The 21,460-nt window shown below is 30.2% G+C and overlaps 1 protein-coding gene across 2 annotated transcripts; it reads left to right on the forward strand.

Annotated features, from left to right (window-relative positions):
• The first annotated feature begins 11,321 nt into the window (after nt 1-11,321).
• On the forward strand, nt 11,322-16,370 carry LOC103502865 (magnesium transporter MRS2-2-like). 2 transcript variants are annotated; one of them, XM_051085264.1, is made up of 11 exons: nt 11,322-11,985; nt 12,098-12,127; nt 13,049-13,202; nt 13,402-13,523; nt 14,169-14,243; nt 14,560-14,784; nt 14,855-14,899; nt 15,364-15,408; nt 15,496-15,525; nt 15,618-15,737; nt 15,838-16,370. In XM_051085264.1, exons 1-11 carry the CDS (start codon nt 11,737-11,739, stop codon nt 15,922-15,924), a joined length of 1,182 nt encoding a protein of 393 aa, XP_050941221.1. In that variant the 5' UTR covers nt 11,322-11,736; the 3' UTR covers nt 15,925-16,370. The 2 variants fall into 2 exon arrangements, 1 of the variants encoding a protein (XP_050941221.1); XR_007821183.1 differs by lacking the exon at nt 15,838-16,370 and having other exon boundaries at nt 11,352-11,985; nt 15,344-15,408; nt 15,618-15,633.
• The last annotated feature ends 5,090 nt before the right edge of the window (nt 16,371-21,460 follow it).

Genomic DNA, 21,460 nt, shown 5'->3' on the forward strand with positions numbered 1-21,460 from the left:
GTACACCATTCTACATCGCGGATTCTACAATGATACAAAAGTGGCTAAGTTTAGAACATATATATGCATATCATCACTTTATACTATCATTTCAAGAACTTAAGAATAATGGAACATATATACGTACAACAAAGCTATGGATTATGTGGTGGTCCTTGTTGTGCCCAAATCATGTCTTCTATGAGCTAACTACCCAATACCATCTCGCATATCTCGTTCCCAAAGAGTGGCTAACTACCCTTTGGGGTAGGCTGGGACTAGAGTTCTAGCATTTGATGCTGTAACAAATTTAGAAACTATTCTAGTAAGTAAAAAATATATTATATATTAAAGAGGACAAATAAGAGCAGAAGTGTTGCTTGGATAACTTACATGTGCATCCTCCGCAGCCTGGGACACGAATGTCTCATCTCGAACGTGTGTTTGCCGGAACAACTCCACACGATCGACCGACTCCTCTCTTTGCTCAACGAGCTCATACTGTCGTTGTAGAAATGACTTTGACTCGCTGCTATGATTGTAAGGCTGCTTCTGTCTAGCAGCCTTGTTCATCCATGATTGCTCCTGCATGAAAACAATTATATTGTTTATTTCTTATACATATTAAAAGTTGAAATCATAATTAACCATGACAAAGGGTTCAATTTCTCACCTGGAATGCACGGCTCATATAGTGGTCACAAAGGTTGTGTGAATCCTCATCGTGCCCCACCAATAGGTGTGGTGGATTGGCACGAGCCTCCTCGAGGTCACTGTACTTTTTGAAGTGTCTATGATAGTCGCCTAGAAACTCTTTAAAGGTGTTGAGCATCAGATGCTCAACGAACCTATTCATTTCTTGATCATTGAAATCAAGCACAAAAAACCGTTACACATTACAAAAACAACGCATTAGCTTGGTTAACTTAAATATGTTTCAAATGAAAATAGAAATGTGGAGTGGACTTACCTGGAGGTCGGCCTTGACGACCTTGTTGTATTCTTTGCCTACGTCTACCCACTTAAGGCAATGGACGGGAAATGTCTTTCGCACACACAAGCCTATCACCTGGCTGGAGCGAACGACGTGTGGGGAAATAGGCTTCTTCGTGCCAGGGGCGATCGTCATCAAAATCCATCCATTGGCTGCAACGTAGTGCTCCAACTCTAAGAGTCGAGACTGCGTACGTCTTTTAGGAGTCAGAGTCACAGATGATTGAGAAGTACCTGCTCAATAAATTATAAGAACATATAATGTTAGAAAAAAATTTGAAATAATCATAAGTTAAAATGTATACCATTTTTAAACTCACTTGAATTGTCGTACTAACGACGACCCTCCCACAAGGTTATCTAGATCCTCTGTAAACTCAAGGAACATAACATCTGTCTCGTCAAAACCACGCGGAAATGACGACATAGTGCTTGTGAACATATAAAACAAACATTCAGTAAGAAAATACGAACAAATAGCTAGAATCGAAATATATAAACTACATAAATATGTAGGTAAGTGATTCGTCAATATAATTCGTCGTCATCACTTGTTCCGCTTGCATGTGACAAGTGTTCATCCACATCTTCTTCATCAAACTTCCTACTACTAGTTCCTTCATCAAAAGGGTTACTACTAGTTCCTTCCTCAAAGTTTTCTGTACCTCTAAAGCTTAATGACTCTTCATGATACACCTATTCTGTGTAGTAGGGGGATATTCCAATAGTCAGTAGATGTCGTTCCACACCCTCTAGTGAGTTTTAATTTAAGTTCATACATCTCTTGCATGAACACCTTATTCGTTCGTAGGCATCAACGTGAAACTTGACAAATTCTAAAAATTGGGTCACTCATTCTCTCTCAAGGAAAAACATCTTCCTATGTTTTATCCAACCCTTGTCTATCGTTTAAGTCCCTAAAACATAAATAGGTTTGATTAGAAACATATTCCTCTCCTCTCAAATCCTAAACTTACTCCTTTAAATATACAATCTCTCAAAATTTTCACTAAAACTAACTTTAAAATATAGAGGCTACCATCACTGCACGATAGCAATCATAACCTAATTATTAACCACAAACAACTTCAATCTTCGTATCCTACCCACCCCTTCCAACAACGCTACCTTACAATCTATCCTACTACCACCACTTCAAACCCTCAGAAATACAAACAAATTCAAAACAAAAAAGGCTATCATAACTGTAGGATAGTCATCCTAAATCAACAACAAAGTTATTCAAAACTACTAAGAAATAAACTATTAGAACTGAACTAAAAGCTACCATAACTGTAGGATAGCCAAAACGAATCTTAACACATGTTACAGAATTTTTAATACAATAATAGCCACCGCTCCCCCTCCTCCCTAAATTTTCAATTCAAACCTCCCACTCCCTTCAAAATTTCAATTCAATTCCCCCCCCCCCCCCTCTTCAAAATTTCAATTCAACCCTTCCCCTTTAAATTTCAATTCAACCCCCCTCCCCAATTTTCAACCCACCCCCTTCAGATATGCAATTAAACCCCACTCCCCCTCTTCAAATTCTCCAAATCAATTTCTCAAATACCCCCTCTTTCTACTCAAATTCAAAATTCCAACTTGAAAAACTAAAATCTATTATTAAACAATATCCTAATACTAATTTTAGAAAATAAAAACCTAAACTATTTAAACAAACCTAACCTAAACTAAAATTTTTAAGAATTTAGGATTTTAAACTTACCTTAAATAGGGATGTGCGGTGGCAGACTGGGAGAGGCACGACGGCAGGCTCATAGAACCGACGCTTGAAAGCTTCTCCTCTCTTCGTTTCGTCGATCGAATTGATCTCCTCTTCTTCTTTCTCTTTTGTTTTGGTTATGTGTTTCACATAATTGAAACATCTACTTTATAGGGGAACTCCAGAAGGAGCACAAAAAACGTCAGGAGCTCCCCCTACTCCCGATGCCATTCACGATGAATCACTAATGGTGGATCAGGATCTCCTATTACTCCCGATGCCATTCCTGATGAACCAAAAATGGTGTTGGGAACTCCCCTTACTCTCGATGACGTCCCTGACACCATGCAAGATGCATTGGGAATCTATAGACATAATTAATTTTTGAAAATTTCTGATTGGGAGTTTCCGATGCGTGCATGGGGCGTCAGGATAAGATATTATTCCCGACGCCCTACACCCAAACATCGAAAAATGTTGTCTTCTTTTCCGATGATTTTTCCATAGCGTCGAGATAAGGTTCTTTGCCGGACATGTGAAAAGTGGCGTCTGGATAAGGCTTATTTCCCGATGTTGTTTCTTCCAACGCTTTTTTGTGCGTCGGAAAAACTTTGATTTCTTGTAGTGACTAAAATGAATTTTCTTTTTCTAATAAATTTTGTACAATAATATCAACAACAAACATGTGAATAAATGTAAAGTAAAGGAAACTCGAAAAAGAATAAGATGCCATTGCAGATTGAATAGGAAGATATTAAAGTCAACTTATTTAAATATATGAAACATTTGAGTGAAAAATGGAGTCTTATAAATGTAAAATATAACCACTCAACGCCAAACTTAACCTCTATCTTCTTTTCCTTTCAAACTCTTTCAATTTCAATTCTCACTAAATTAATTTTATTTTATTTTTGTCACTAATGACTTTATTTAATTTATTTCTTCAATACCATATATAGCTTAAACAATCTTCTCTTCCTTTCAAATTCCAACAACCTCCCTGACTTTACCACCCTCTTTGACTTTATTTTTTGGTTCACTAATATCGATTGTTCTCTTTTTCAATGAAACATTATAAATATTAACTCCCACCTAGGTTTTTGGGTTAAAAGCTCTTAATTACATACCATAAAATAAACGTGTTATTCATTAAGTCAAACTCTATATAACTTAATTGCCATATATTTTATTAGGTTAGAGGTTCGAATTTATTGTCTCGCATATTTATTGACCTAAAACAATTACTTTGATATGTTTTTTTTATTAATAATAATAATAAACCTTTCGATTTTTCGAATTTGTTTTAAAATATTAATTCTTTCTAAATATTAGAAATAACTATTTTATAATTAGAAATAACTATTGTATAGTTATGATTTGGATTGGAAATTAATAATTGTTATTATTTAATACATTTTATTATTCAAAAACTATTATTCTTTTATATATATATTTTAAAGAAAATATTTTGCCTGAGGTTCTTCCTTTTGAAAATAAAACCTAACTACGTTCTCTATACTCTTTATTCTCGTCAGTGCACGCTTGAGTTGGATTAACCTTGGAATAATGGACATAAGCTATTTAGCACCGAGGATGTGCGCACCAAATTGACACAATAATTACGATAATCAACATTTGCTTTTCCACTATTTGGAAGCTAAATCATTTTCTAAAATCGATCCAATTTGGAAAAAGAAAAACCCTAACGCTTAATTTTTGAAGCTTTATCTTTGATCAGGAACCCAGTTTACAGAAATCGAAGGCTGTGTTCCTTTCATTTTCTCATTTCCAAAACTGTTACTGGATTTTGATCTTTCAGTTTCCACAAGACAGTTTCCATCTACACGAGTACAGAAAATCTGCTGGACCAAAATCTTCGATGCGGTCGCTCCTCATTACCCGCGTGATTTTCATCTCCAAATCGCTGTGAGGCTACATCAGCTTCCTCAAATCGAGTTATCGGTTGTTTCCTAATTAAACCTATCAAATGAAATTAATTTGTCGGAGCTTAGTCGACGCCGGCGACTGTAACTTCGATCAGACCACCCGCACTTGCCCTCCATTTCGGTTTTTGGTTTAAAGTGGTTAGGGAAGGCGGAAGGTGAGTAGCAAATCAAAGGTTCAGGGCGGTGCAAATTAGGGTTGTCGTTTGACGTTAACTGCAGCAGAGCAAACGAGGGTTCCGGTGCTCTAGCAAATCTGGGCAGCTGGAACTCCACGAAGGTAAACGGTGTGAACAGTGAAGATCGTCGGCACGGTCTGTGCAGGGTAGCACAGTCGGGTCACAGGCTGTTGATGGTGGCAGGGTGGACTGAGGTTGAGGAAAGAGGTTAGCTTGGAGGATTTTGATGTTGGTGGGGATAAGTTTTTCGTGGTTATGAAAGAGAAGGTTTCGGTTCATGAGGCAGAGAATGCGCAGTTGCTGTATGCAAGTTCAAGAACAAGAAGCCGGTTTCTTTGAGACTGCAAGGTATTCATTACAATTTTAATATCACAGTAGCTTCAATATCTGCGTTGATTGGAAAAATATTTTAATATGAATTTTATTATGATTCAATCTAAAACAAGGAGTCATTCTGACTCCAAATTGAGAAGTAAAATTCAATAAAATTGAAAGAAGTTGATTTTCTAAATTAAAATCAATTCTAGATTTGTTAGCCGATCCTATTTGTGATGTTTGAATAGTTTGTGTTAAAGAAGTTTGAAAAGAAAATTATTGAATCTCTAATTTTTAGATTGATAAGAGGTATAATGAGGATGAATTTTTTGTTGCAAATTGAAAAAAAATTAAGAAAACCCAAATATTGTGTACCGTGTTGCCATGACTTGAGTTAGAACTTTGATCGTCAAATGTGCATGTGTAATGGCTATTATGATTGTTAATCATCAAAGATGCAATTTTTTTCTGTGAGTGATGATATTTTGATGATTTGTTTATATTTGAATAATACATGTAATCGTGTTAGAAATCAAGCTTTAGATTTTAAGTCTATTGATAATATTTTGGCTTTGCTTTATCTAATATATACCTCATGAATACATGTTTGAATATTTCATGAGTAGTAAATTATCTCATGATACATGTGATAAAGAGTCAAGATTTTGTAAATTTAGATAATGATGTTATTGATAATTTGTGTCTAAATCTCAATTCAATTTTTTAAAATATTTTCATATGAAGTGAAAATATTCTTGTTAGTAACTTGTACCTTTTTAAAACTTGTTGAACGATTTTTATTGTGGGTTTGGTTTTCCTATAGTTTAAGGCTCAACAATGTTTCTAGTTTTTATATATGAATAGTGTGTTATGGCAAAAGAAGGCATATTCGCCCTGAAACATAGAGTTGTAAAATGATTATTGAATGAAAGAATTATCTTCTTGAAGCATGTGAGGTCTGAGAGGAATATTGCATATCATCTCTCCAAAGGCCTAACAAGGAGAGTAATTCTAGAATTTTCAACAAGTATGGAACTCAAACATTTGATGGTCCATAACCCTCTATTTGGATGGTCTATTGCGATAGACTTAATGGTCCATAGCCCCTTTTCTAGGTGGTCTATTGTGGCAGACATGGTCCATAGCCATGTGTGGGTAGTCCTTAAATGGATTTGATGGATAAAACTAAAACCTTTGGAAATTTCACCCCCTTATGGTCCTGGTATGGACTTGATGGATAATTGTAAAATTTTCATAGCTAAGTTTTGAGTGGTTTGTCTTTGACAGACTTGATGAAGTTGGTCTTAATATGGACTAGTTATGAAGCCTTCATAGCTTAGTTTTAAGTGGTCTATTATGATAGACTTTATTGTGGAGTCGATGGAAAACTAAGAAGTAAAACATGGTGTGGGAGTCTCAACCGTAGTTATTGAAAGTTCAAAAGGTAACTTACTTTCTTTAATTAGTTTGTTGCCCCACCTGATTATGCATCAATTCAAATTGAAAGATATTGATGTTTAAGTTTATACTACTTATTTCTTTGCTTAGAGAAAATATTTTATTATTATTTTAATTACAATGCAATGGTAGTCATTCGTGGGGGATTATTGGGAATGACTATTATTGTATTGTTTTATAATTAAGGTTTGAGTTGGAAATCAATAATTGTTATTATTTAATACATTTTATTATTCAAAAACCATTATTCTATTATACATATATATATTTAAAGAAAAGATTTTACGTGTGTTATTCCTTTTGCAAAAAAAATCCTAATTACTTTTTTTAAGTGATTTTCCTTTAATTTCACTCTTTACTCTCGCGAGTACACGCTTGAGTTGGCAAGGTTGTGTTAACCTTGGGAGTAACCGATATAAGTGATTTGATATCGAGGTCTTATCGAACACGGCACAACAATAACAATTATCAACATTTGCTTTTCCAACATAAAAGTCGTAACATTTTTCTTGACACTTTTTAAATTGATCTGGAGTAGAAATCGTAAAAAAAAAAAAAAAAAAAAAAAGCCTCCTTGTAGGACTTTGAGAGGACAAACAACGCCCATTTTGAAAGAAGTTTTACTTTTTAAAACCATATTTGAAATTATTAAAAAAAAAAAAATACATTTAAGGTAGAAGTTGTGTATATAGACATTATTACTTGAAAATCAGTGGTGGCAGTGGTCTGGAATGGAAAATTGAGACTAAAAGACATCGATGAAATCATTACAAAGGCATTGTGTATATCTATTTTGAGTCCCAACTTTCGTCCACCATTCAAACAAATTTGTTCTCAAAGGCAATTTGAAGCATTTAAAAAATGGTCAAAAATATTCTTGCAATTTTAGAAAGAATATAGATACTTTTTTTAAAAAAATCATCAAAATTCAAGTTCATTATTTAATGCTAAAGTTACGAGTCTAGTCCTTAACTTTTCAATGATTATTTAGTTTAAACTTTTAAAATTATAAAATTAATCTATGAACTTTCACGTTTTTTTTTAATTTATGAATCTATTAAACAAAAAATATATATATATATATAACTTAGATTTTTTTAGACATAAAATTCAAAATATATCTAAATTGAACAATTATTTTCTTTAAAAATTTGAATTTAATCTAATTCATTTTACCTACAATCAAAAGTTGAACGACATATTAAATATAAAATTAAAAGTTTTGAAAAATGTTATAACAAAATTAGGGATATAGGTCAGTTACTCGATTGTACAAGTTGTCGAATAGAATAATTTTAATAGAAACAAATTTAAAGATAAACAATGTGACAAAACTTATAATTTAACCTTTTTATACTTTAACCCTACGAAAATTAACCAAAGGTGTATCATAGAAACTAAAAAAACTAATTAAAAATGTTTACGAAGGATCAAAATAGGAGTTTCTATACGAATGATCCGTCTTTGTACAATTTTAACCGCCTAAAGATGGATCATTCGTACAAATTTGTAATTTTTTACTTAGGTCATATTCGCTTTTTAGGGAGTACAAAGTCATCACATAAGTATCCATTCAATCTGATTAAAACGTCCTATACGTTAAGGTCGATTTTGGTGAACATACCCTGATGAGTACATATCCAACTTAGTTAAGACTATTCCAAGTCCAATTTCAGTAAACATACTCTGAGTAGGATTTTAAATGGACAAAACCTTTCTCCTTACAATTGTGAGTACCGCCGATCCAATTGAGGAGCATAACTTAATAACCAAAAAACGAACTTCCTAATTTCAGATTAAGAATAATTTTACATCTCAAATACATATTTAACTCCACAAATGTATGAACTTCTTACTTCAAAACTCTAATTTTAGCACATAAACAGTGTCAATGTATGCTATTATTGTTATTATTATTTTTCTTTTGAGGATAACTATGGTGTGCTATCGTAATTAATTGATAATGCATTTAAAAAAAAAAAAAAAAAAGCATGTTTGGCTCAAAGCATGAATGTCATATGGTCACAGACAACTACTTCTCTCTTCTTTAAATTGTTCAATGCAAACTTTATTATATAATACTTAACCATGGTTAGAAAACATCATAGGATTGTCCCATTAATGTTCTCATTTGACCTGCTTAATTAAATAAAGAAAAACAAATTATAAAATTATAAATTAGGGCTATTAAATAACAACTCCACTTAACCAAAAAAGTTTTTGAAGTTTAATTCATGGTATATGCAAACTAAAGCATCATTTTATTTTTATTCATATTTTTATGTGTATTACATCATTATTTTCAACATTAAAAGGTACTAAAGTTGGATTATTAATAATTTTGTTTTTAGGTATGTGATATAGTATTTTATTGTCCCTTAAAAGAAAAAGAAAAAATAAAGAAAGAGAACTGACACAATAAATAGTAATTTTGAAAAGAAAATTTAGTAGATGATGTCATGTCTATATCTTGATTGAATTTTGAAGAAGAGACAAAATGGGAATTTTATTTACGTAATTCTTTTTATTCAACAAAATTCCCAAAAAGAAAAATTAATCATGAAATAATTCAAAGGATAAAACAAACTTTTCTTTCAAATTAACCTTTCTTAGGTAACATCGGAAAGTTGGGGACACTATAAAATTTTCAAAATTTGACCTGTAGTGGATTATTTTTTTGAAAAATAATATTTTAAGTTTTTTCCTAAAAAAAAAAAATTCAATTACAGTAATTAAGGTCATTGACATCAATTAATTTATTTAAAGCATAATGTAATCGAAATTTCAAAATTTTTTCAAGATTTTGTCTTTTTTGTTTACTTTTTAAATTGCAATTTTTTTTTTGTCTTTTTGTTTAACTTTTAAAAGTATTTTCAAAATTCAAAATCAAGTCAAGTATTGAAATTTAAGGGAAAAAAAGTAATTCCTTTAGAATTTTGTTTTTTTTTTTTTTTCCTTTTTTAAAATTAGAATTTTACTGAATCTACAAATGTTTCTTTTAAAAATATAACAATTGGTAAAAGAAAAGTTAGATAGCTATTAAATTCGGTCTTAATCATGGTAATTATCACTTCAGATAGCCATCATATCATAGGTTAATATATCACTTTCGTATTTTTAATTAATTAACGTAATAAGAAATATGATGCCAACATCATTTTAATCTTACTATTTTTGAATAATTAATATTACCTTATTTTATTGTAACTATTTGGATTTTAACCAATAAAAAAAATCTTTTAAAAAATTGATTTAATATTATAATGTAACGACGAATTCTTATAAAACTAATTTACTAAAATAAAATTATATTGCCTAATAATTATTAAGTTAAAAATCACAAGTAAACTTCAGTAAGATTTGGTCTTCATACTTTGAAAGCAACTCGTACTTTTAAATTGGTTACGATTTAGTTTTCTGTTTATATTTAAAAATTGAGATTATTTGATTTACAATTGTATCCTTCTAATGAAGAAAATAAAACAACTAGAATGAGAGAGGAGATAAAAGTTGGAAGTGTGAACGTAGAGATGATTTAGATTGGTTTAAGTTTTCTCATGATCTTAACTATTTTACTAAAAGCTAAACCCATTAATCCAAGTTCAGAGATGAGAAACTAAAGTTATACACTATCATATCATTCTTCGATCACAATGGTTTTCTCATTTTTGCATTGAAAATAGAAGGTTAGATTGTGATTGAACTAAAAATAAATCAAATGAATACCATAATCCAACGTCACTGTTGAAAAGATAAATATGAAATAGGAAGCAGGTTAAATCTCCTCCAAATCTTTGATGCTTACTCAAAACAAATCTACTTTGGAAAAAAAAGATCCAATTAATAGGATAACTAAATTGACTTTGCAATTTAACTATGAAATAATTATAAGAACCAAATCTTTAATTTAATAGGAATAAAGTAGGGGACCAAATCTAATTTTTAGCCTAAATATTAATATTACTCTGCCGGTAGAGAAATTGTTACGTATTAGTTTTTTCTAAACAAACTTTTATTTAAATCAATACGTTACTAAAATTATGGTTGGGATAAAGGATAATTAATAAGATGAACTCTGTTTGAATTATTTATTTATTATTATAAAATGGTTGCTAACTAAAATGAAACTATCTGATATCATATCTAATAAATTTATTTAAACTTTAACAGAATCACAAACTAATAGTTAAATGGAAAATTTTAATTATTCTAATTTTTATTTAATTTAATAGAAAGACAAGGTATAATAAATAATACATTAATAAAAAAATGCTGCTACTATTTACATCGTAAACATTTAAAAAAATATAACAAAATTTGGGATTCTGTTGGAGTTTATTTGATAAATATTTTGCTTTAAAATATCTATTTTTTATTTTTAATTTTTATAAAAGAATTTTAGAGAGGGATGAAATTAACATTTTATATTTTAGGAATTCTGAAATTAGCGATGGGTCCACACCAATTAATTTCCTGTCGTATTTTAGTAAACACCATAAATGTAAATAAAAATTATGATATATTTTTTTTTCTTCCGAAGAAACGAAAAATATGATTCTTATTATTTCCACTCGCAGAAAATAAATTAACGAGTAAAAGAAAAAGAAAAAGAAAAAAAAAAAAGGAAAAAAAAGTCACTTCACAACTTTAGAAAATTAATAGGTTTTACATTAATTAATATGATATCATATAATGTGAATTAATAAACAAATGAAATATATTTAATTTAATGTGAAAGATTAAAAAAAAGCAAAAATAATGGCGTAGATCTGCAGAAGAAGAACAAAATTGCGTCTTTCTTCATCTTCAGGCTTTGGCCCCAATTGTCTCTCTCCTCTTTCCTTCTTTCTAGTTTCTTTCTATATGTTAGTCTGATTATGCCCTCTTCAGAATCCAAACTCCTCCTTCTCCCATTCGGTTTCTTCTCTCTACGACTGGGTGGAGAAGGAACTCCCATTTACTCTATTTTTCCATTCGTTTCTCCATTAACCCACCTCCTGATTTCTTCCCCATTGCATAATCCGACCCTTCTTTTCTTATGGTGAACGGATTTTCTCAACAAGACTTTAAAAGGGTGGTTTTTATTTATTCATTTTCTTGTTTCTTTTCTGGGATGTGATTGATTGGGGGATGATTAGTAGTAATGGCTCGGGACGGGCATGTAGTGCCGGTTGATCCACAGACGGCGCTTACTGTGAAGAAGAAGAAACAATCTTCTCGGAATTGGATTTTACTGGATTGTACGGGCCAAGGGACCGTCCTTGATGTCGATAAGCATGCTATTATGCATCGAGTTCAAATTCATGCTCGTGACCTTCGGATTCTTGATCCTTTGCTTTCTTATCCCTCCACGATTTTGGGGCGTGAGAGGGCCATTGTTCTTAATCTCGAGGTCTGAATTTTATCGGAGTATTTGCTGCTCTGTCCTTTTCAAGTATCTTTTTCTTTCATCAATTGTTCTAAATCTGTCTTTTTTTGTTCTTGTTTGCATATGGGTACTGCAGCACATAAAGGCGATCATTACTGCTGATGAGGTAACTTTATTTATTTATTTTCTTCTTTATTATTACTCTCTCAAATTGGTCTTGCTTTCATGCTTGAAAGGGATATTTTCATCTTAATGCATAGAGGAACGAACTTTATATGATGGTTAATTAAGGGAGGAGAGGACTTTCTTTCTTCTTCACTCATTAACTGTCTATGCTCTTCTTGTTTGCCTGCTGTTTATTAATATTGGTCAACATGAATCTTACAGCCAGTTTTGATTGTTAATTGACGGGGTAACGGTAATATGTCTGTTTAAGTTGACTAACGTGTTGATGTCCTGCTTATTTGTATCTTAGAAAGATATCCTATGGGGGGTTTCATTAATTTGACTTGTGACAATAGGATCATCAATTGGTGTTGATTTACCCGTAGACCAATTACTTAAGTTTATAGATTAGGTGAACATTAGTTGACTTTAATATCAAGGTGATATAAATGGGATGTAATGAAAGAGTGATATTGTTGCAGTATGAGTTTGAGACTAATTGCTCTTATACTATGTTGAAATTAAATTTTAAACGGATAGGTTATGGTAAATTTTATATTATTCTCTCAACCCACCAAGTAAATTAGTTTAGTTTCCTTTTCACTGGGATTTTGTTTTTGTTTTCATCTTTAAAAATAAGTACATGGAAACTAATTACATGCATATTTTATTTGTTTACCTTTTCACTTTATAGGATCACACAAACGAAAATGTGTTTCTAAAAACTACTATCTTTTTCACCTTTGTTTGAGTAGAAATTAAAAAATGTAAATTATAGATACAATACAATACAAAACAAAGTAATATGTTAATAGATTTGTTGTTGTTGGAAAATAGAATCCAAACTATTATCCAACAACTCCCTTTAAGCTCTGTAATAATAAAAAGAAAAACGACTCTATTAATTCATTGTCATGGATAGGTTTTGCTAAGAGATCCGACAGATGAACATATCATCCCTGTGGTTGAGGAGCTTCAGAGGCGACTGCCTCTTTCTAATGGCTTCCAGTTTCAAGTTCAAGGAGATGGTAAAGAGTATCAGAGTGGCCAACAAGATGGTGAAGCTGAAGAAGATGGTAAGCATTTTTCCTCAGCCACTTGCAATGTGTTCTTAACTCATAACATTTTCAAAAGAGACATGAATTATATTTTACATATTCCAATGCGTTTCCTCTTTCCTCTTTTGAATATGGCACACTAAAGTTTACGTAATTCGTTTTTTGATTTGTTTTTACCTTGTTGATATATTAATAATCTTAAGAGCGTGCATTCCAGACTCGCCATTTGAATTTCGTGCCCTTGAGGTAGCATTGGAAGCTATATGTAGTTTTCTTGCTGCACGGACAACTGAACTGGAGACTGCTGCTTATCCTGCCTTGGATGAGCTTACTGCCAAGGTGAATAATTATTTTCTCATCTCATTTTGGTATCTCTTACAGCTTCTATGTTTTGGTTTTCCTCTCGGCTACAGCTTTTGAAATGCACAAACTTTCTGATAATTCCATGAGATCATATTGTTAAGTTATGGAATCCATCTGGTAACTATATCATCTGATATTTACATATTCCTATGACTATACGATTTGTGGATACCATCTAATCACATTTCACTGTAAATTATCTTTCATTTGAGTCACCGTACTCCTGTATGTTCTTTGCTTTCTATGTTAAATACTATAAATCATTTCTGATTGTTTGTTTACTATTGAACACTAATAAATAGGAAGAGGATTGTTTAATTAGGAGTAAGAGGATGAGATTGAAAATTAAGAAATTAGGGACTGGAATGTAATGTTGATCTCAAAATATGCCTGCCTTGAACACTTCTAACCCTCCCTATTTATAAGACTCCAGGGGACACTAAAAAACGTATCTCACATTCCAACAATTTTACCAGCAACTGACTAATATGGCCCAAGTGACCTTCCTAGTTTCTACCATAATCCTTTCACTACAAAACGACGTATCTATTTGTTCTGTTTTTGCTGTATGACCTCATGCCTTATTCGTCCTTTTTGCTTTGTTTTTCTTTGAGTCTGTAGATTAGTTCCCGCAACTTGGACAGAGTTCGTAAGTTGAAGAGTGCAATGACCAGGTTGACTGCGAGGGTTCAAAAGGTACGTGCAACTTTTCACATATCACACGGTGTAGAAACTTTTGTCCAATCTATTTGGAAAAAGCAGATTGCTGCATTATAGAATATCATTTGTCTCATTTCCTATGATTTTATCATGAACTTGAATAAAATTGAATTGGTTAGAGTGGAGAATATCTTGACACCCTTTCATAATCTCTTTTTCCCTTAATTATTCAAGTTTTCCTCCCCATTGGATTTCTTTGTCTAATGATATTTATAATCACTTTCAGCAATTGTTATGATACGCATAGTTATAACTTTTTGATTTGTGGCTCCAATCTTTCCTTTCAATACAGGTAAGAGATGAGCTCGAACAATTACTGGACGACGACGATGATATGGCAGACCTTTACTTGTCAAGAAAGATGAGCTCATCTTCTCCTGTAAGTGGTTCTGGTCCTGCCAATTGGTTTCCCGCCTCTCCTACCATTGGTTCAAAGATCTCGAGAGCAAGCAGAGCAAGTGTTGCAACTGTACGTGGGGACGAGGATGACATCGAGGAACTTGAAATGCTGCTGGAGGTAATAATACATATAGTTTCTGGTTTTTCAATTTTCATGAAGGTTTATAATGGAGGTTTCTTTGTTGCAGGCTTACTTTATGCAAATTGATGGTACATTGAACAAATTAACTACAGTAAGTTCACCTGTTCCCTGCTTATCTAATTTATGAAAAGAGCTACTTGAACAAAATGTAAGGAGTTCCGTAATACTTTGCTATATTAATAGTGTGTGTGACAGGAAGAGATTTCTTAATGACTTGGGATTAATTTATGCTAAAAACAAAAATTTTGTCATCGCTGAGAAGGGGTTTTAGATTAATATTTTTTTAAAATTTTTGTTGGATCAGATTGAAACACACCCTTAACTTCTGCTTATCACATTTATTATTCACTCACGATCATCTTACTCTACCTCTTTATCTGGTTTTTTAATCCATAAACTATATGAAGAACATCTTACTGGCCTAATTTTCCGGTAAAATATTACTATGTTTGGACTAATAACCTCTTACAAAGTACGATTGTCTTTAATCCAAGGGCATATTTGGTCATGTTTTATTCTAATTTATGATTTTTAGTTGTTTTAAATAATTTACAGCTGCGAGAATATATTGATGACACAGAAGATTATATTAATATCCAGGTAACAAAAAACGCAAGATTCTGACTACTGATGCATGATGGATTACCTTTCTTTCTTTTTGACTTGAAATTTTCATCGGTTTTACAGCTTGACAATCACCGAAATCAACTCATTCAGGTTCCCTTCCATATATCGATGAGATTTTCTTTGCTTCCCAGATTCTTGTTTATTAAAAGTTCTTAAATTTTGCTGGCTCTCTCGATCTGCAGTTGGAGCTCTTTTTAAGTTCTGGTACTGTTTGTTTGTCTATCTATTCTTTGGTGAGTGCAATATTCGGCATGAACATTCCTTACACTTGGAATGACGATCATGGATACATGTTTAAATGGGTATGCTAAAGGACTCGACTTTGATTTCTGACTTGAAATGCAGGAAACTGAGACTCCGATCTAGTGCTTACAACAATCATCTTGTTTTCATTATGTGCAGGTTGTCATTGTTGCTGGATTTGCTTCCGCGGTGTTGTTCATCACAATTATTTACTATGCTCGCTACAAAGGTTTGGTGGGATCTTGATCTTCTTTCATTCAAATGATGAAATCCTTTTCCAATGGAAACCGTTAGTTGAACTGTGACAGACAATGAAGGAAAAAAAGAACGGGAAGAAAAATAGAAAGGAAGTGCATTGCTGATGAGTTTAGGAGTGATATACATACCTGACTATACTTACAATTTCAGTTTCTGTGGGATTTTAGGATTGAAAAGAGGGAAAGAAGGAAAGAAAAAAAAAAAAAAAAGGAAAAAATTAAAGAAAATAAATTTCTTTTTAGGACCTGTTTGATTTTATGGCTGATTATTATTAGGTACCATATGAAATCAAAGATCAGCAGGTCGTTCAAGGTTCATCTCATATTTGATTAGCTTCTGGCTCTATGCATAATTGTATAAACATCATATAGAAAGGAATTTTCATATTTATTTGGAACAGTAGTTTTTAAAAAAAGGTTTTCTTATTTGGAGCATTTTGTTATGATTGGTTTACTGTCTTACTGGCTTTCTGATTAGTTTTAATGAGACCTAAAAGATGAATACAATTTCTAGAGGTTTTTATTTTTTACATAGAAGCACTTATTTAAACAAACTTATTCAAAACACTTTGGACATTTGGAACGAGTACTATGTAAGACTATAATAATTGCTTCTTGTACCGTAAATACTATTTAAAGTCTTTAATTGGATAGAGTAAACATTATTTAAAAACGTGTTTATTATTTACTTCTCAAGACAACATAATTACATCTCTAGTACGTATTATTATAGTACAAACTAAAATAATTTACACTTCAAAAATAATTTATTATATCAACCATAATAACCTAAAAGTATAAAACTCATTTCTTGCACCAAACAGGAATTATATGAGATTATTATAATCATCTCTTTGCTACTATTATTATTTTGTAACTCCTCATTAATTATTGTCAACAAGATTTCAAAATCTCACATTTGCTATGATTTTTACTATCTTATATTTATCATTTCTTTTATTATTTGTTTCAATGTTTTACATATATAAGGGACATTTATTTTAATAATGTATTTTTTAAAAATATTGTAAAAAATAGGGTAGAAGGCAAGACAAAAATAGAACAATTTGGACAAAATCGTGAGCTTCGAAGTCGTAGAGGGGTCCATGACTACCACCGCGAGCTTGGAAGTCGTAGGGTACACGATTTTGCTTGAAAGATTTTGCTTGGAAGTCGTAGACGGGTCCATGACTACCGTTTTCTTTTCACCCATTATTTAATATATATATATATATTTAATATAGTATGGACTCCACACCTTTTTAACATATTTAATATATATATAATTTTAATATTTAATATATTGTGGACTCTATACCTTATTTTTAAGATAATTAATATATATATATATAATAATTAATATATATTAAATATTCAAATATTCACATCTCAATTTTAAAAAATATCTTTCTTATCAAATATTTTTTCAAATTCCAATTTTCAATTTTTAAAAATAAATTTTTTCATTAATTATCTTTCCAAATTTTAAATAGCAACCTTCAATTTTTTTTTAAAAAATATATATTAACAAAATATGTTATTAAATATTTAAATCTCCTAATTTAAATTTTAAAAAATATCTTTTCTTATTAAATATTTCAAAATTCTAATTTTCAATTTAAAAAATGGTCTTTCCAATATTCAAATTCCAATATCTATAAATTCTTATATATTTTCGATCTCTAAATATATTTTTGAAAATTGAAATTTGAACCTTTAAATATTTAAATATTTAATAACATATTTTGTTAATATATATCTTTTTTTAAAAAATTGAAGATTGGTATTTGAAAATTGGAAAGATATTAAATAAGAAAATGTATTTTTAAAAGTTGAAAATTGGAATTTGAAAAAATATTTAGTAAGAAAGATATTTTTTAAAATTGAAATTTGAATATTTAATATATATATATATATATATATATATTACTTATTAAAAATATATATATGTATTAATTAGTATATATATATATATATATATATATTAATTATCTTAAATATAAAATGTAGGATCCACAATATATTAAATATTAAATTTATATATATATATATTAAATATGTTAAAAGGCGTGGAATCAACATTATATTAAATATTAATATATATTTTAACGAATGGGAGAAAAGAAAACTGTGGGGTCCACGCATTGAAGTCGTGGACTCTGTCTACGACTTTCGTGTACACGATTTTGCCCAAATTGCTCTATTTTTGTCAATAGTTTGCCTTCAATCTTATTTTTGACAATATTTTCGAAAAATACATTATTTAAAAAAAAGATTCATACATAAGTTATGTTATTTTTTGCTACAATGTTTATTATTTCTTTTACAAACTAAAATATTTTACATCTCAAAGACATATTAACATAACTTAAATTAAAATAATGTACATTCTAAACACAAATTATCATAATACAACTATAGTTCCCAAATTCTTGCTCCCAAATATGCTCTAGGATGTATTTAAAATGAATTTTAGAAAATAGGAAAAGGAAAAATAGTTTTTAAAGTATATTTAAAATAATTCTTATAAAAAATATTTAAATAAAAATGTGTCTTGAAAAACATTTTTTTATCTGATCAACCTAAACAAGATTTTAGTTTGGTGGATAGCTTCTTGTGAGAAATTATTCTCCATTTTCATGTAAGGGTATCAATTCTATTGCTTTCGTTATCGGTGATTTGAAGATATTTCGAGATATTGCAAAAAAAATAAAATAAATAAATAAAAAAAATAAAATTAAAATTGTTTATAAAATATAATAAAATCTATTGAATTTGGTGTAACTTTTCACTCAAAGGAAAAAAAGATTAACATTCATAGGCTAAGGTATAATTAAAATGTTTTAACACAAGGGATCTTTTAAAAAAAAATATAAAAAAGCCGCAAAATATTTACGATTTATAGAATAATTATGAAAACGAAAAAAGCCTAGAAGTCTATCATGTAAAATACCCAAACTATCCCGTCCATGTAAAGCCTAGAAGCTCATGTCGTCAACAACGCTCGTCTAATATATTTGCGATAATTTAGATTGGGATAGTTGCAAATCTAGCAATTATATTTAAAATAATTAAGTACATAGCAACATTTTAAAAAAATTGCAAATATAGCAAAATCGATCAAAATCTATCAATGATAAGAGTCTATCACTGATAGACCATGTAGCAAATATTGGTCTATCAATGATACACCATAAGAGTCTATCAACGATAGAAGTCTATCACCGATAGATTTTGCTATATTTGCAATTTTTTAAAAATATTGTTACATACTTAATAATTATTCTAAAAATTGCTACCCATTATAATTACCCATTTAGATTTGGTATACTACACGATCGTTTAGATGTGGTTACGTTTAAATTTGGTTACACAATCGTTTAGATTTGTTCGTTTAGATATTTAAATGATTTTTTTTCTTAATTTGGTACATGATTTTTTTTAATTTGGTACATGATTTTTTTTAATTCTTTTTTGCTACACGATCGTTTAGGTTTCTCTAAACGATGATTTATTCTTTTTTACATGATCGTTTACTTTTTTTACACGATCGTTTACATTTGGCTACTCCAATCCAAATAATTTTTTTAAAGATTTTTTATACACGATCTTTTTTTTACACGATCGTTTAATTTGGTTATATTTAAATTTGGTTACACGATTGTTTAATTTGGTTACGTTTAAATTTGGTTACACGATCGTCTAAATGATTTTTTTTTCAAAATTTGATTTTTTTCAATTTTTTAATTATTTTGCTACACGATCGTTTAAACTTCTCTAAACGATGATTTATTTATTTACACCATATTTTACTTTTTTACACGATCGTTTACATTTGCCTACTCCAATCTAAATGATTTTTTTTCAAGATTATTTATACACGACCTTTCAAGATTATTTATACACGACCTTTTATTTTTTTTACACGATTGTTTATTTTTTTTTTTACACGATTGTTTACATCCAAATGAATTTTTTTTCAAGATTCTTTATACACGACTTTTTATTTTTTTTACACGATCGTTTATTTTTTTTAAATGATTGTTTACACTTGGCTATTCCAATCTAAATGATTTTTTTTCAAGATTCTTTATACACAATCATTTATTTTTTTTACACGATCATTTACATTTGGCTACTCCAATCTAAATGATTTTTTTTACAAGATTCTTTATACACGAACTTTTATCTTTTTTACACGTTTAATTTTTTTTCACGATAGTTTACTTTTGGCTACTTCAATCTAAATAATTTTTTCCAAGATTCTTTATACACGATCTTTTAGATTTTGCTATTTTTTTGTACACAGTCATTTAGATTTGGTTAACGAAATGTAAATGACGTAAAAAAAAGAGGAAAAGAAGAAAGACGATAGAAAAAATCGCAGCAAAAAAAAGAGAAGGGAAAAAGTAGAAAGACGATGGAAAGAAATCGAAAAAAGAAGAGGAAAATAAGAAAGAAAAATTAAACGACGTAAATAAAGAATTGAAAAATAAAAAAGATGATGAGAAGAAATCGCAGAAAAAGAAGAAGAGAAAAGAAGAAAGACGATGAAAGAAATCGTGGAAGAAGAAAATGAAATAAATTGCAGGAAGAAGACGATTTCAAGGGAAGAAAGATGGAAAGGCAAACCTGGAATATTTAAAAAATGACTAACTTTATGGACTTTGTTACACGGATTGGTATTTTATTACATTTACTAAAGTTTCCCTCAACATAATCTTTGAAAAAAAAATATAAACTTAATATTAGAACGTTTATTACTATTTGAAAGTTTGTTTGCATTCGAAGGTTGAAAGTATTTTTTTCGAAAAGGCCAAGTTTATTTAAAAAATAAGAATGGTATAGAGTACTTTGTAAAAGACGTATATAAATCGTCTTTTATCATATTTTGAATGAATGTTTAATTATTTCACATTTTCTTAAAATAAAATTAAAACCATACACATCTATAATATCCTTAGCATTTTTGAATTTTAATTTCATCTAAATGATTTAAAATTTAATCATTATGGATTGTCGTCAGGATAACCTAACAAAACAAAGAACATTATTTGTTTTAACTTGGTTGCGGTCATCGTTGATTTGGAAGGAAAGAAATAACAGAATCTTACTATGGTTGAAACAGATATACGCGCTCTCACTGGCCTATGGACTATCAGATCTCCAAAGTTCCACAACATTGCTGCCACTATTGCACTAAATTTAAATGCTTTTTGTTAATTTTCTTTGGCTGCCCTGGGCTTACCTCTAGCCCTTTTTGTGTTTACACTAGAAGAAATTTGGTCTTTAATGTCGGGTGGAAAAAATGAAAAATAAGCTTTAATGTCGGTTTTCAAAAGGCGGATGTTTAATGTCGGTTTTAAACCGACATTAAAGCTTTATCTTTAATGTCGGTTTAAAACCGACATTAAACATCATGTTTTTTAGAACCGACATTAAAGGTCTTTTTTATTTTATTTTTTATTTTTTTAATTTTGTAAAAAGTTGAATTTTTCTCTCTCTTACTTTACTCTTTTCTCCTT

Source organism: Cucumis melo, chromosome 5, assembly GCF_025177605.1.
Source record: "Cucumis melo cultivar AY chromosome 5, USDA_Cmelo_AY_1.0, whole genome shotgun sequence".
Lineage (NCBI taxonomy): Eukaryota > Viridiplantae > Streptophyta > Magnoliopsida > Cucurbitales > Cucurbitaceae > Cucumis > Cucumis melo.

What these genes read in the sequence shown, in the direction of transcription:
- LOC103502865 (XM_051085264.1), top strand. Translation starts at nt 11,737, where the DNA reads ATGGCTCGGGACGGGCATGTAGTGCCGGTTGATCCACAGACGGCGCTT. An exon ending in AACTTGAAATGCTGCTGGAG is followed by an intron (nt 14,785 to 14,854) that starts GTAATAATACAT and finishes TCTTTGTTGCAG; the next exon opens with GCTTACTTTATGCAAATTGA. An exon ending in AAGATTATATTAATATCCAG is followed by an intron (nt 15,409 to 15,495) that starts GTAACAAAAAAC and finishes TCGGTTTTACAG; the next exon opens with CTTGACAATCACCGAAATCA.